Consider the following 15431-nt stretch of genomic DNA (forward strand, 5'->3'; position numbering starts at 1 on the left):
TTTTCCCTTTCTCCCCGTCTTCTCCCTTTCCCTCTCCCAGTTCACCGCAGCACAAGCGAATGGGCCTTGGGATGCGCACCTCTCCGGCCTGGCCACCCCCAGTCCCCACTCCAGTCGCACGGATCCTCTCCATTGGGAGGAACGAGCCATTTGTACATTTCCCACACCAGTGATTCTATGTCTTCATTCATAAATCCAGTGACTTGCCATGGCTCTCCTCCCCAGGTGCCCACACACCTTTCTCCACGGCTTCCCTGCCAAACAGGATGCCAAGGGGAGGCCCGGCGCCAGGCTGGGATCTGCAGGGACCAGTTGGGAGGCATCCCGCTGTCCTCCCCCTCGCAGCTGCCTTGCCTCTGAGCTGCCACCCCAAGCTGACTCACCCAGAGGAGAACTGCGGGGTGGTGGCAGGAGGAGGAGTTGAGGTGGGGGGAGGAAACCCGCCCTCGGCGGCTGCACACTTAGCCTAGACGCAGCAGAGCTGGGGACAGTTAATTACAGAGAGCGGCTGCCGGCTTTGGGGCGCCCTGGCTTGGCCTCCTTCGCGGCACTACTGTGCTTGCTAGGCTCCAAGTTGACGCGACTTTTCCAAGAGTATCTGGAAGGCCTGAATAGAAACTTCAGGGGTTCCGGGACCGGCCGGGCCGAAGGAGCTTCCCTTCCCCACGCCCTCGCCCTTCCAGGGATCAGCCTGGCCAGGGGCGCGCCTTGGCGCGAGGTGGGCACCGCGCTGGCTCAGCGGAGACCAGAGTTTGGGGAAGGCTTCCTGCCCACTGAAAAGACTTTGCGGGAGCTAGGGCCCAGGGCACGGGGGCGTCGGCGGGGGTCTGCGCGGCAGGAGGGGTGCGCGCTGCCTGCGAGCTCCCGCCCGGGGCGGTCTCCACCTCCTCTGGCGCTCGGACCTATGAGTGCGCGGCTCAACTTCCAGCTCCGCGGCCCGGGAGGTGAGCGCGTGTGAGCGCCGAGGGGCGCGGGACCTCCAAACTCCTTCGCGGGACCCAGACCGCCCGCGCCGTCGCCGCCCGCGGTCCGCGCCGCCCCGACGGGATGCCCGCGGCCATGCTGCCCTTCGCTTGCGTCCTGGTGCTGCTGGGAGGTAGGTGCCACCCTCGCCCGCCCGACTCGCCCCTGAGGTCGAGAAGGGAAGGAACTCGGGGTCCGACGATCCCCGCGGGGCCTTGGGGACTGACTGCTGGCCCGTGCACCTGGCCGGTCACTGTGGCCCTCGGGCCTTTCTCCAGCCTCACCTGGCTGGCCTAACCTCCAGGTGCTGGGAGCAGCTCCTGGAACTGCAGCACCTCGGGGTGCTGGCACCTCCAAAAAGATGCCAGAGTATCCCAGCATCGCAAGAGCCCAGGACCGGGGCTGCGGGAGTTGGTCTTGCCCTCGGGCTGCGGGAGTTGGTCTTGCCCTCTGAATCTGAGAGCTGGGGGTACTTAGGGCTGTTTCCTGCAGCAGAATTAGGGGAGAAGGGAGGGGAAAATAACGCTGCTACTTTTAGCTGGTGCCCAGGAGGCCTGCGGGAGGCAGGGGGCGCCCAGGAACCCCTGGTAAAGGAAACGGAGCCTTCTCCAGGGCCAATGGCCTCCCCGTGGTTCTCGGGACTTGCTACAAATGGCAGCTGACTTCACCATGCCAGTATGGGGGCTCAGTCACCATTGCCAAAAACGACAGTAATAATCACAGTCATCAAAGTGTGCCAACCCCAAGCGCCTTCACATACCCAAGGGCTAAGAATTCCAGCCCTGGAGTCAGAGTGTCTGCCTCAGAAGTGGAGATGAGCTTCATACCAACCCGTATGGGTGTCCATCAGCTCTCTCAGTCTCAGCTTTTTTGCCTGTCAAATGGGCTCACAGAAGCTCTAACGCTCCTAGCATGCTGGTGAGATTACCAGAAGGCAGGAGGGAGGAGCCCTGCGCTGGCTGCCTGGTGTCGCCTGGCACTGATTGCACATTCAGCTTACGGCAGCCCAGGTCACCGGCTGTGAGGTCCTGCGGTGGAACTCGCTGCCCGCAGCCACAGCCACCCCCACGCATAGGCACAGAGCAAAGTGTGGTCTGGTACGAGCTTTTCAACCACAGCCTTTTCTTCCCAGCGCCGAATGTCTATGCAAGATGTTTTGAGAAAAAGATGAAAGGGGCCTAAAGAAGGGTCAAGGGAGCTTGCGCTTGCAGTTTGAAGAGTTGCAGATGCATCCAATCAAAAGGTACATTCATCAAGGGCTGCTTTGCCTGCTCGGCTGGCAGCGAGAGGTCACACTGCTATCCCTTGCCACAGGGTCCCCATCTTGGCAAAAGTAGGCTCAGCAGCCCCACCAGCTTCCGAGAAAGTAGGGTCCCGTAGGGGGTGTTGGGGCAACTGCGAGAGACTCGGTGCTGGGGGTCCAGGTGGGGAGGACTGGGAGGCCCCTGCCAGTCTCTGTTCCTCCAGCTCCCTGAGCTCTTCTCGCCGGTGGCGCCGAGGCAGTCCGGAGCAGTAGGACATATTAGCCCCAAACCCTGCGGTCTCGGTCACAACGCAGGGCTGTTGTCTTTGGCAGGCCCTGAGCTTCTCGTCATGCCAATAAAAATCGCTGGAAGTTTAGCATCGGAGCTCGCTCTTGGGCAGTCTGCTGCCTCACTTGGTGGTGACCTTTCGCCAGGCAAGTCACACAGATGTCACAGGACAGACGCCAGAGATGTCCAGGGGCCCGGTGAGAATGGGGAATCCACTCCGGAGCCCACCAGCAGGTAGCTTAGATGCAGAGGCCAGAGAGGCAATGACTCCATCCTGGCCACCTTCGTAGCTGCCAGTTCTAAGCTGGGCACCTTTTCTACTGGGTGCTTTTCTCAAAAGTCCTTTGTCCCACTGGCTATGTCCCCAGATCGCAAGTGAAAGGAAAGAGAACCCGGTTAATCCTTCTGCTGCTTGTGTAATCTGGGTACCTGAGCTAAGGCAGCCTGAACTTCGTTCCAGAAACTTCGGGGAGAATGAATGACACGCTAGCTGCCCTGCCAAGGAAATTCAGATTGAGGGTACACACACACACACACACACACACACACCAGGGTTTCTCAACACAATTCATATTTGGAACCAGCTTCTTTTTGAGGGGTAGGGGGTAGGCATAGCGTGCTGTTCACTGCATCAACGGCCTCTTCCAGCCAGATTCCAGTGGCCCCTCCCGGTCATAAGAACCAAAAATGTCTCTAGACATTGCCAAATGTCCTTTGGGCACAATTACCCCCAACAGAGAACCATTAGTATGGACAGATCAACCTCAACTGGTCGCTTTTCACAAGAATCTTTTCTCCGAATCACTGAATTGGATGGACTTTGTTATTCTTGTTCTGAACAATCAGGAAATCAAGGGCACAGTGGGGTCTCAAGAAAAACAACGCAACCTAGGTGGTTTCTAATCTGGACGTTGATTTTTCCCATTTGTTCTCGCTCTGTCTGTATTTGACAATGTCCTGTTTCTGACAATGTCCTCGCAGTGGATGACAGGAGTGAAGCCAGGGTACGTGCAGTTCCCCACTGCCGTGAACCTGCCTTCATCCAGTCCCGGAATGCCAGGTGTGTCTTGGGCCATTTATTCTGCTGCCAGATTTGGTTCCCACCACAGCAATTTTGGCTTTTAAAAATCTCCTTATTCAACAATTTGTGCTTCAGGAGGAAAATAGGAGACCACAGCTTCTTCTTCCTGTGTGTGTGTGTGTGTGTGTGTGTGTGTGTATTTTTTTTTCTAATTTTGGCTCTGTCAAGTTATCTTTTAGAGGCAGATTAACCAGGACGAAATCACAGGTTGTTCCATAATAAATTAGTCTTGATGTGGGGCTCTGTTTCAAACCTTGCAATAAAAATGGGGAAGAAAATTAACACAAAACACATTTTTTGGAAAAATCAAATGTGACTAGCGATCAGCCACCATATTAATTATTTAAGACAAAGAAAATGATCCATAGAAACTTGGTCTCACCACTTAGCAAGTCCCAAGCGAATCATCCGGGCCAGCTGTTTCACTTATCTTCTGACCGAGGCTATAATCTCTAAACTCAAAATAACCAGCTCAAGGCAAATACAGCAGATTCCTTGATTTCAAAACCATCTGGATGGCAAACTAGTTAGAAGCTACTCATGAAGAAGTATTTGTGCAATGTATTGGAAGTTAATTGTGCTAATGAAAGCTTTAAGCCAGAATGAGCCCCTTTTAAAACTTCCAGGATATGGTGGTTCACCGCCAGCATCAGTCTGCAAAATGAAAATCAATAGCCCAATGCAGAGGGGAAGGGAGGCTATTAAAATCAGTTTGAACTTGAGGGCAACTAAGCTGAGCTAGGGGGACTCTGGGGAAAGAACTAAATCCAGAAGTTGGTGCAGGGGCTTGTTATGAGCCGAGGCTGGCAGCCGGGTATGGTTGTTCCTTAAATGAGAACGGCTTTCAGGAGTGTTTGTGCAAAGCCAACCTCTGTCCCCTTTGGATTTTCTGATTGTCTCCAAAAGACCTCTATCTAGGAAACTGACACCCAGGAAATAAGATGTACTCAGAGAGGCCCGAATGAAGCTGCCACATGGGCAAACTTGTCCCAGAGAATGTCAGACCTCCCAGCAGGAGGGGAAACCAGCGGTCCAGTGGGCAAAACTTGTGACCACCAGGACAACCGCCTGCACACTCAGGCGGTTTGACTGAATCTGATACACTTGGTGTGCTGCAGGGAGCTCGGGCCCGCCGTCATGGAAATAGATGCTGGCCCCGTCCTGGTTCTGTTACCTTCCCATTGGCCTGCTGGGCCTATTCAGCCTCCCTGGGCCTAAGTTTCCTCATTGAGTTGGGAATGGCAACCGCTGTGGTCTCAGTGTGCCTGAGGGATTAACAGGATGATATGTGGTCATACTTAACACCAAGCACCCAGTGACCCCTGTCCAGTTATGGCAAAGACAGAGCCTGCCCTATGCTCCCTGAGCCCAAAGAAGGGTCCTATGCCCAGCAGACTGCATTCAGCTTGAACTTGGATGGGTTACTTAATGCCCATCTTTTTAATGGACACCTTGCTTTCTTCCTGCTCTGATATACTGTGCGCCTACAAGAGCACCTTGATAGTTTTTTTTTGTTTTTTGTTTTGTTTTGATTTTTTGGTCCTTTTTTGAGACAGGTTCTCACTATGTAGTTCAGACTGGCTTTAAACACACTTTGTAGCCCAGGCTGGCCTCGAACTCACAGCAATCCTTCCTGCCTCAGCCTCCCAGTGCTGGGATTACATGCATGCACCACCGGGCTCGGCTTGAACCTCTTAATTCTTATAAAGAAACCAACAAATATCAGCAACATCTGCCATCCACTGGGGACCTACTTTTCTTAAGGGCTGCAGGAACATTATATTATTTCTTCAACTATCTGTGACACAGGCATTGCTATTATGAACTTTTGACACCTGAGGAAGTAGCTGCTTCCTGGGCTAGGTTGCTTGGAAGGGCAGAACCCTTGCTGGCTGTCACTCGCTCAGTAGCCATCCAGAGCCTGTGAAATTCTGGCCCCAAGAAGCCGAGAAGCCACTGTTTCCTGGTGGTCCTAAGGTGCCAGCAGTCTCTCAGCATAGGCAGTCCGTTGCCTCCTATTGCCCACTACAGAGAAAACCACAGAGGGTGAGCTTCTTCACCAAAGCCAGTGAGACACACTGTGACACTTGTTGATCCCATTAATAGTGGAGCTTTTGTCCACTAGAGTGGAATCCCGGCTCCACCCATCCCAAGTCCTGCTCTGTCTGAGACAAATGGACAAGTGACTGTTTTGCCTACCTAGGCTTCAATCCCCTTTATTTAGCTACAGAAAAATTTCCCTCATTATCTCTAGTCCTTGGGGACCTGTCAAGCAAGATGCCTCACCTGTACCTGGCATGTGAGTCTCCAGCTAAGCCAACAAGTTGCTTGTTCCAGGACCTTGAATGTGGAACAGAGTGACCAGAAATTAAATGCGTTCATGCCTACACAGGCTAGGGAAAGCTATAAAATAGTTCTCTCCCCCTGGATTCCAAGCACGTCATTGGTACAGTGAGCACCCATGCCATTCCAAGGAATCCTTTTTTACCCTGTGGGAATCATACTTGGCTTCTGTTGCTTGCAATCAAAGCATCTAAGCAATATTCCTATAATGTCCATTTGGGGACCAGGCTCTCTGAGAAGTTCACTGAATAGTGGACATGCCCTAAGCCCTCACTGCTAGCTGCACCTAGAGATCAGTGTGCATTTTTTTTTAAAGCTGAGCGGCCCTCACCGGGCCTCAGTATTAAATTATATAGCAAAAGGGAAGAAAAGCAATAGCTCACACCCAACCCCACTCTTTCCCGAAAGTATGCACAAATACAGAGCAGGACATGGGTGTATTTAGTTTGGAATTACAAGTGACCACAGTGAAACGAAATTACTTGCTCTTTGAAAAGTACAATTAGAGTTGTCTTAGCATGTGTTTTTGGTGGTTGGGTGTGGTTTCTAGATAGCTGGAAACTTAATTCTACTTTTTGGCTCATCAGATTTAACCAAATTCTGATGGGCTTGGATTTCCTTAACAGCAACCCGCAGTTACTGAAATGAAAACCAACTTGCCAGTGAGTGAGAGTGGCTGGACTTTTACCGCTACCAGTGTTGGGATTTGTTGCTTCTTCTACAGTGTTACAAGGCCTTTGCATTTTCATCTCGCAGGGAGTCAATTTTAGGCAGCCATTGAAATCTCAGAGAGCGTAATAACCTGCAGCACTGAGTGCCTAGCTGCATTTTGCCACTAACCCCCAGGGACTAAATGCTGGTGTGGGAAAATTCAGAGACATATGCATTTCCGCCTCTGGTGCTGATCAGGGGCAGCCTGATTTTCCAAAAGGAAAAAGAAAAAAGGTCATAGTTCCAGATGCCACGCAAAACCAAGGCCACTACTATCCAGGATATTCATTATTACTGCTGACGGGGGCCCAGGGAAGAGAGGTCAGGTCCCCGGGTCCCTAGAATCCCATTAAGGCTTCTTCAGCCAGCACATGGAATCGCTTGGAATTTGCATGTTTATTGCCGGAGCAGTTCTGAGAGTATGCAAGGCCAGAGCTGGACTTTATTAATAAGCGGGTGAAACAGACTCCCTGTTTACATAGGTAATTTGCTTAGAAAATTCTTTTCTTTTTTTTATCCACTTAAGTACAAAGGCAAATTTCTTTCTCTAGTGTCTCCAAATTCTAATTTAGGAGGGCTTACATGAACGCACTTGCAGCGGGGAAAACACTCCTCATTCACACCTTCAGCTCTTCAGTGAGCACTCAATGGGTGACTCCCACATCCCAGGTACCTTTCCATTCACCAGGGACAGGATAGGAACCCAATGGCCCTGGCACGGCCCTGGTGGGCTCTTTATTCCAGTTGTGGGGTGGGGACTGTTGGCCAGACAAATTAGGAAACCAGTCCACCAGAAAATGACTGATGGTGTCAGTCTTAGTCATGTTCCTGCCATTCAGACACAATACCTGATACCTGCAACCTAAAGGACGAAAGATTTATTTGGGCTCACAGTTCTAGAAGCTTCCATCCATGTTCAGCAGGCTTAAACACAGAAACAGCATGGCGGCCGGGCCTGGGCAGAAGAAGCCTGCTTGCATCATGGCCGTCAGGAAGCAGAGAGAGAAAGGAGGAACCGAGGAGGGAGACAGAGCCTTCCAGGTCACAACCCAATAACCCACCTCTCACCAGGCCCTACCTCTGAGCAATTTGAATTCGGGGCAAACACAGGTCAGCCAATCACAGAGCTCCTTAAAAACAGCCAGCACAGAGGTGCACACCTATACTCTCAGCTACACAGGAGGCTGGGGCAAGAGGATCATAAGTTCAAGGCCAGCCTGGACAATTCAGCAAGACCTTGTCTCAAAAAATTAAATTAAAAAGGCTAGAGATTTGGCTCAGTGGTAGAGTACCCTTTGAGTTTGATCCTCAAAAAAACAAACATAGAAATGTGTTTTAAAGATATGCTTAGGGCTAGGGATTTAGCTCAGCGGCACAGCGCCTGCCTGGCAAGTGCAAGGTCATGAGTTCAATTCCCGGTACTGGAAAAAAAAAAAAAAAGATATGCATTAGACACTATATCATTAACCACAGTCAGCCAAGGGAACAGTTTACCCGACATTCAAGCCTGTGGTTGCCTGTATGGATGCAGCAGGGGAGGAGCACCCAAGAGGCTTCAAAAAAGCCTGGGACTATTTAGTTCTCAGCCTCCAAATTGCTCCCAGGGGCACCTTTAAAGTGGGTGTTGTCTGTCCTGTGAACGGCAGAGTGCAAACCCTCTCAGAAGCCACTGCACCATTGCCTCGATCCATGGCGATATCTGAGGCCAGGTCTGAGCAGGAGCAAGGGCACTGGTGAGAAGCAGGCAGGTCAAAAAGTTGACAAGAGGTAGCGTTACCCGCACTTCTTGACTGGCAGATGGGGCACTGACAGAGTGGGCAGCCTGGTAGACGGATGTGCCCCATACAAAGAGGTGGGAAATTCCACAAGAAACTCTTTGACTTTCAGGTGCCTCTATTCCTCCCAAGGACACATGTCCCGGGCCATGCAGAAGTGGGTCAGGAGAAAGGACAGGCTATCTGGAGGACGTGGGATGACCACGTGAGAGTTTGGACATAAGGAAAGCCTTGAGGGTTAAGGAGTGGGAGATAAGGGGCCTTGGCTCCCCTGTGGGTAAAACAAGGACAGAACCCTTCTCCATCACAAAACGCTGCTGAGAAGATGAAATGAACGCATGTAACCAGGTACCAGTGAAGTTTCATTCTCAAATATGCCTGAGGTGCAGGGCTAGAGCAGGGGATGGCATAGGGAGCAGAAGCAGCCATCGGGATGTTCCGGCCCAGAGCGGGGTGGGTGTGACACACAGGCTGACACTGACAAGCTTTCTGCGAGTGGGGGAGCAAAACCCCAGAATCATGACCATGGCAGGCTGGATCTATTGTGATGCAGCTGCATGTTAGAACCCCTGAAGCCGCAGAAAGGACACGGGAGCAAGGTGACTTTGGGTTGGTGGGAAACCATCTCTACAAATTAAATGCAGGCAAAGCCGGGGATATAGCTCAGGTGCCTGCCTGGCAAGCATAAGGTCCTGAGTTCAACTCCCACTACCAAAAGAAATAAATAAACAAAGAAAAGCAAAGAAGAAAAACGGCTTTACATTTACATTCACATATACATTGATCATTCTTGAGAAAGATGCTCAAGAATCTGATAAGAATTTTTGCTTGGGGAGTAAGGACTAGGATTTAAGGAGATAGAAATTTTGTCTCAGGCCTCTGCAATACACTTTGGAAGTTGTGTTTTTGTTTTGCTTTGTTTTGTTTTTCCCTAGGTACCAGCTATAGTTCATATAAGTCTTTAAACGCTGAGCTCCATGGTCCCATGCCGGAGTGTAGAAGCGGGTGTCGCCCGCAGAGCAAGAGCAGGTAGGGCCCACGTTTGGAAGGGACACCAAGTTAAAGGAAACCCAAGCCAACTAGGAGGAGCCATAATGTGTCCCATGGCCATTCTGGTCCCCAGTCATCTGGGGTCTTTTCTCCAGTGGCCCTTGGGGAAAGTAGGTCAGCGGATTGGTCTTTATGAAGCAAAGTCTCAGAGCCTTCTCATGGCCATGAGAAGACTAGCAGAAGAGTCTGAGGAATCAGAGGGTTAAGGGTGAGTGCAGCAGAACATTCCTTCTGAGACAAGCATCGCCATGGGTGTGGTCCGCCCAGGGCAGTGTGGGGACACTGTCTCCCAGGACCCGTGCTTCCTTCTCTCGCATCAGCCTAGAAGCCCTGTCTTTACATGGGGATGCAGCCATCCATACCTGGTAGAGCACTGCCTCACTTCCCTTGCAGCTAGTGTGGCCCATGACATGGCTAACTGGAGGACACTCCTGCCCCTGCTGTCCTCCCCCTGGGAGAGATGCAGACACACTCTGTGCCCAGCTAGACTGTGTGGATGAAGGTCACACTCAAGGATGGGGCAGAGCCGCAGGACAGAGGGTGCCTGGGCAGAACCATGGAACTGGCCCCCTCTTTGCTACAAAAGACATGCACTTGTCTCTTGATGCAGTGACCACTGGGTCTCCGTGGTCACTGGGGGTCTCTGTCATAGCAGCCAAAGTTGTGTCTAATTAACTGAGTGAACTGAAGAGTTGGATGACTTGGAAGCCAAGGTGGCCATGGGTCACCCAGATGGACACTGATGGAGCCTAACGCCAAGAAAGGAGGTTGCTATGAGATACAGGGACCCACGAACAGGGGCCATGGCTGGAGACAATATGAGGGGCTACCGCGCTGGGTGGGGGCACCCCATTCTGTGGCGAGGGAGGTAACATGTGGATGGACACCAAGGTTACTGGGGTGGAGGATGAACAGAGCTCAGGTGGCCATTCAGGCAGACCCCCTCCAGCCTCCTCCTTCAGGCCTGCTACGCCCTACACGTGCTCTTCTGGCCATCCCTGTCCACATCCGCTTCTGCCCAGACCAGCAACACATGGCATTTCTTGATGTAAAAGGGCCAATCAGGAAAACCAAAGATATTAGCAAAATCCCTTTTTTCCTTCTTCAAGAAATTATATCCTTGTTAATCAGGAAATATGCCCTCTGATGCCATGGTTATGCATCCTTTAGGAGGTCTCCGGGTAACGAAGGGGTTGATTTCGGAGGCTAACATTTCAGCAAGGGTACAGCCAGCCCACACCACGGCGCTCATTGTAATGCTGCCCCCTGAATGAATTTCATCACCGAACAAGCCACTTTTAAAGCGAGTTTACATTGTCTTTGCTTGGCTGACCTTGTATGCTATTGAATTGGAAAATGCGGTTGGTATTGTAAGGCCTCTTAATAATGTATTTTTTTCTTTGAAACAAGGGACTTTTCCATTGCAAATGAGACACAGAACACCGTACTTCGCACAAGAATGCCTCAATCTATTTTGAAACATAATTTTCATTAGCTAGATTTCTCACCATAACAAGGATTTAAATTTTATTTTAAAAACAGCCTCACAGACACCCTCCCAACGCATGTATTTATGTATATTCCTCCAGAAGAAAATAACAACAACAAGGTCTAGGATATACAGAAACCATCACGAGTGGTTGCTGATGAGAAGGGAAGAAGAATGATTGGGGAGGAGGCCCTAAAAGTGTACCCTGCTTCCCTGCGCTGGATTATTTTTTTTAATACAGGAATTGTTGCTTAATAACAGAGACGCATTCTGAGGCAATTTTGTCGTTGTACAAGCATCACAGAGTGCACTTATACGAGCCAAGACAGCTGCGACTTCACTAAATGTAATCTTATGGGACCACTGTAGTACGCACAATGCATTGTTAAGCAGATGCCCAGCGCGTGACTTGTCCTCTGAGAGCCAAAGGCAGGAGGATAGCGAGTTCGAGCCTAGCCCAGACAATGTAGTGACTTAGGCGACGCTGTCTGAAAAACTGAAAAGAGAAGCTGGGGATGTAGCTCGGTGTACTGGGTTCAATCCCCAGTATTAAAAAAATAATAATAATAATAAAAGAGGGAGAGAGAGACTCCCTAGAGCCCTGCCTCCCACCAGGGTGCTCTTGGCTAGGTGTTACAGGCTGAACTGTGTAGCTCCATGTTCACCGTCACATGGTGAAATTGTCACCCCAGGACCTCAAAATGTGACCTTGTTTGGAGGCAGAGTCTTTATAGAAGTGCTCACCTTAAAATGAGGTCCTCAGGGTGCACCCTCGTCGAAAGGGCGCATGTGGCACAGACTTGGGTGTGCGGTAGCCTCCTACAGGCCACAGAAAGGCCTGCGACCCAGGGCTGTCCAAAGGAGCCAGCCGAGCCCACACCGCTGCCTCAGACTTCTGAGCTCCAGAACCGTGAGAGAAAACATTCATGTCGGCTAAGCCACCCATCTGCCCAGGGCTCTGAGCTCCCCTGGAGCCTTCCTCCTCTCCTGCCCTCACTAGCCTCGCGGACCCCAAGTAGCTTCTGGGGATCCCCCTGCCCCTGCACCCTGCTCTCCACTGCCCATCCGCTGGAGGTCTCTAGTGACCCCAAATAAAGTCCAAACTGCCCCCACATACCCAGGCGCAGGGCCGGCGCTGCCCAGCAGGCTTCCTGGTCCGTGTGCCCCTTGCTCCCCAGCGCTTCCCAGGTCCTCAAAAGCCTCAGCCCACGGGACCCAGCTCAGCACCCCATCCCTCTGCCTGTGCCACTTCCCCATGCACCCATCCCCAGGTAGCCTTGCGTCTCACCTGCGGGAACCATGGCTGTATTTGTCCCTCTCGTCCATGAGATAACCTGAACAATCTGCCTCCCCTAGACCCCAGGGCGGGTGTTGAGGATCTGTGTGAGCCACACTCCTGTGCCCAGCCTGGGGGCTGCTCCAGCATGTGGGAAATGAGGGTATGTGTCCCTACCACACCCACCGCACACAACCGGGCACCTGGGGCCCAGGGCTGGACTCGAGCTCGCCATAGCCACGCCAAGGAGCCTCTCTGGGTCTCTCCCACCACCCCAGGCTTGGCGCAGGCTCCTGTGACATAAAAGCAGTAATTATGTCCACTAAAAGTCCCTTTCAGGATTCAGAACACCAACCTACACTCATTCACCCTAGAGAACTGGGACGCCAGAGAGACACCCCCTTGCCTCCTGTGCTCATAAAAATAATCCTAAAAGCAGGTGTTGCTTCAGCCCCTGTCGGTAGGTGGGACCCTGCCGCAGTCTGCCGCTCTGTCACTTGGCGGCCACACCCAGTCCTGGGGCGGGGTGAAGTGAGCCAGGGCTATGGATGAGGAGCCGGCCATGGAGGTGTGGGGTGAGGGCTGAGGTCACACGAGCCCAGACCTCAGAGCTGGGGGCGGATGCCAGCCCAGGCAGACCAGGTGCCGTGCTCAGCCCAGCTAGAGGGAGCCTGCACATACTGCCCAGAGCTGGGAAGGCACTGACCAGACCCCCACGGCCTCTGCAAGGCAGAGGAGTGACAGCAGGCTCCAGGGAGCGCCAGAGGACCCACCTCGGGACAAGACCACGGGCACGTTGTCACTGAAGGGCTGACTGCCGGGGAGGAGGAAAAGCCCGAAGGCCCCAGACAGCATTTGTGACCAAGGCCTGGGCAAAACACCAGCCATTCAGAGGTGGGCAGGGGGCAGGAAGAACACGGCTTAGGAGGGGAAGGGCCTTGATCCAGTGTACCTTCCTATTACGTAATATTTGATAATTACAAGAAAGTCGACTTTGAAATGTAACAAAAGAACATCTCAAGTCTGCCTCTCACACCAAGGCCTGAGACACTACGCACAAGCACAGCTCCTTAAATTGCATGTTCTGCCTTGCCTGGCTGTTCTCCCAGGTGTGCGTCCGCCCGACATAATGAGATCTCTAACAGTTACAGCTTCCCGCACTGCTTGTTCCGGGCTTGATTTGTCACCGGATATTATGTGTCTCAGATGTGAGTCAGCGCTCAGGGCTCGCTGCAGCTCCTCCACTGTTCGCTGCTGGATAATATTCCAAGGTGTGAAGATGCTGCCGGCTGAGTTTTGTTTCTCTGTCTACGGACATGCCTCTTGTGTCCTGCTTTTTGGTATTATCAACAAGCTGTGAGGAGCCTTCTTGTACTTGTTACCAGGTACCCATGCCTAAGCCTCCAAAATCTGAGTCGTGATCTGCTAATGAGTCATGAAATCCCATTACCGGGGCCCGAGTGACATTTTGTTCTTTTCGTAAATGGAAGAGAACTCTTGAGAGTCGATGCTCCCAGCGAGACCCAGTATTCTCCTGAAACTTCCTCCTCCATCCCGTGTGTGTGCGCCTGGGCCTGCTTGCACAGTGCGCGTGTGTGCGTGTGAGTGTGCACACCAGTACATTCCAGGTGGTGACTGTTTCTGACCGTGAGTCACAGAAAATGTTTGTAAACCACTGGCCTCATGCCACAGATTTCTAGGAAGTTCATTTATAAAAACTGTTCTCCACAGTAGTTACCCTGGTTCGTGCCCCCAGCAGCAGTCCCTGCTGCCCCTCACCTGTGCTTGCTATTTTTGGAATTGGTAAATTATGTTTATCCAATGAGCACAAAATGTGACCTCATAGTGGCTTTTTTTTTTTTTTTTTTTTTTTTTTTAGTACCAGGAATTGAACTCAGGACTTTGCACTTGCCAGGCAGGCGCTGTGCCACTGAGCTAGCTCCCCGGGCCCCTCATCATGGCTTAATGTGCATGGCCTAAGACTGCAGACGTCTCTATGCGTCCTTATTCCTCCTCTTGTGAAATTCCAGTCCATGCCTTGCACCTATTTTCCACTGTGCATGTTCCCTTTCCTTGAGATTCGGAGGACTTTTCTCCACGACTGTGCATCACTTACTCCTCGGCTGCCCACATGTGCGTGATCTCTTCTCCTAGTTTGCGGCTTTTCACCTTCTTTATGGTCCCCTGTGAGCAGCGGAAATTCCTGACTTTAATGTGGCCATATTTACTAGCTGGTCTTTCAGACTGGTTCTCTTTTTGCACTTTTTAAAAGAGAAATCCATGGCTATTCTGAGGACATAGTCTGTGTTTTCTCCCAGAGCTTCATAGTGCTTTACCTTTTACACTTAACATAATTGTCAAGATCCAAATTAAATAGATACACAAGATGACCTATTGGGATCTCGACTGCAACCCACCCTACTTGATTAGTTTGGAGAAAACATCCATCCCTTGATTTATCCTGTCCATGAACTTACCTCCCTCCATTTACTTATATCTCCTTTAATATGTTCTGGTAGTTTGTTACAATCCCCTCGCAGTACGTCTTGCATATTTTTATGAAATCTCTTCCATGGTATCTTGTACTTCTGTTGTAAATGGCACCTCGCTCCCAGCTATTTGTTGCTGTTTGGGACAATTGATTTTCGCCCATTGATTTCTTTCATCCGGCCATCTTGCTAAACACTCCTATTATTTCTAATAATCTGTCTGTACATCCTGAGTTTTTACATGGACAATCGTATCATCTACAAATAGTCATAATTTTATTTCTTTTCTAACCCTTTTACCTCTTATTTTTCTCACTTTCCTGCCACACATTGAGTAAAATGTTGAAATTAATTGGCATTCACTGTGATGATAGCAGCCTTGTCTTGTTCCTTATTTCAAAAGTTCAGCATTTCAGCATTAAAAAAAATATCATTTAGTGTAGGGCTTTTCGATAATGCCCTTAATCAACATAAGGACATATCAAACTATTTCTCTTTTGATAATGGCTTTGGATAGAGAATGGGTGTGGAATTTTATTAAATGCTTTTCCTGCATCTCTGAATGGGTATTTTAATCTGTGAATGTGATGAGTGGCACTTACAGGTTTTTCTGATGTTAACCATTCTCGCATTATGGGATGGACCTAACAAGGACATAACGTACTGTCTTTGTCCCTGACTAATGTAGTCCATGTGCTTATATTTTATCTAGGACTTTGGTA

The 15431-nt window shown here is 50.8% G+C and overlaps 1 protein-coding gene across 1 annotated transcript in view; it reads left to right on the forward strand.

Moving 5' to 3' along the window:
- Apcdd1l (adenomatosis polyposis coli down-regulated 1-like) overlaps nt 1–15431 on the forward strand; it is a gene marked incomplete in the record, with an annotated part of 44789 nt that continues 29358 nt past the window's right edge. The window contains 1 exon segment of the mRNA XM_013518260.1: nt 1–1096. Coding sequence (XP_013373714.1) covers nt 1048–1096 — 49 coding nt within the window.

Source organism: Chinchilla lanigera, unplaced genomic scaffold, assembly GCF_000276665.1.
Source record: "Chinchilla lanigera isolate Chin_1 unplaced genomic scaffold, ChiLan1.0 scaffold00044, whole genome shotgun sequence".
NCBI lineage: Eukaryota > Metazoa > Chordata > Mammalia > Rodentia > Chinchillidae > Chinchilla > Chinchilla lanigera.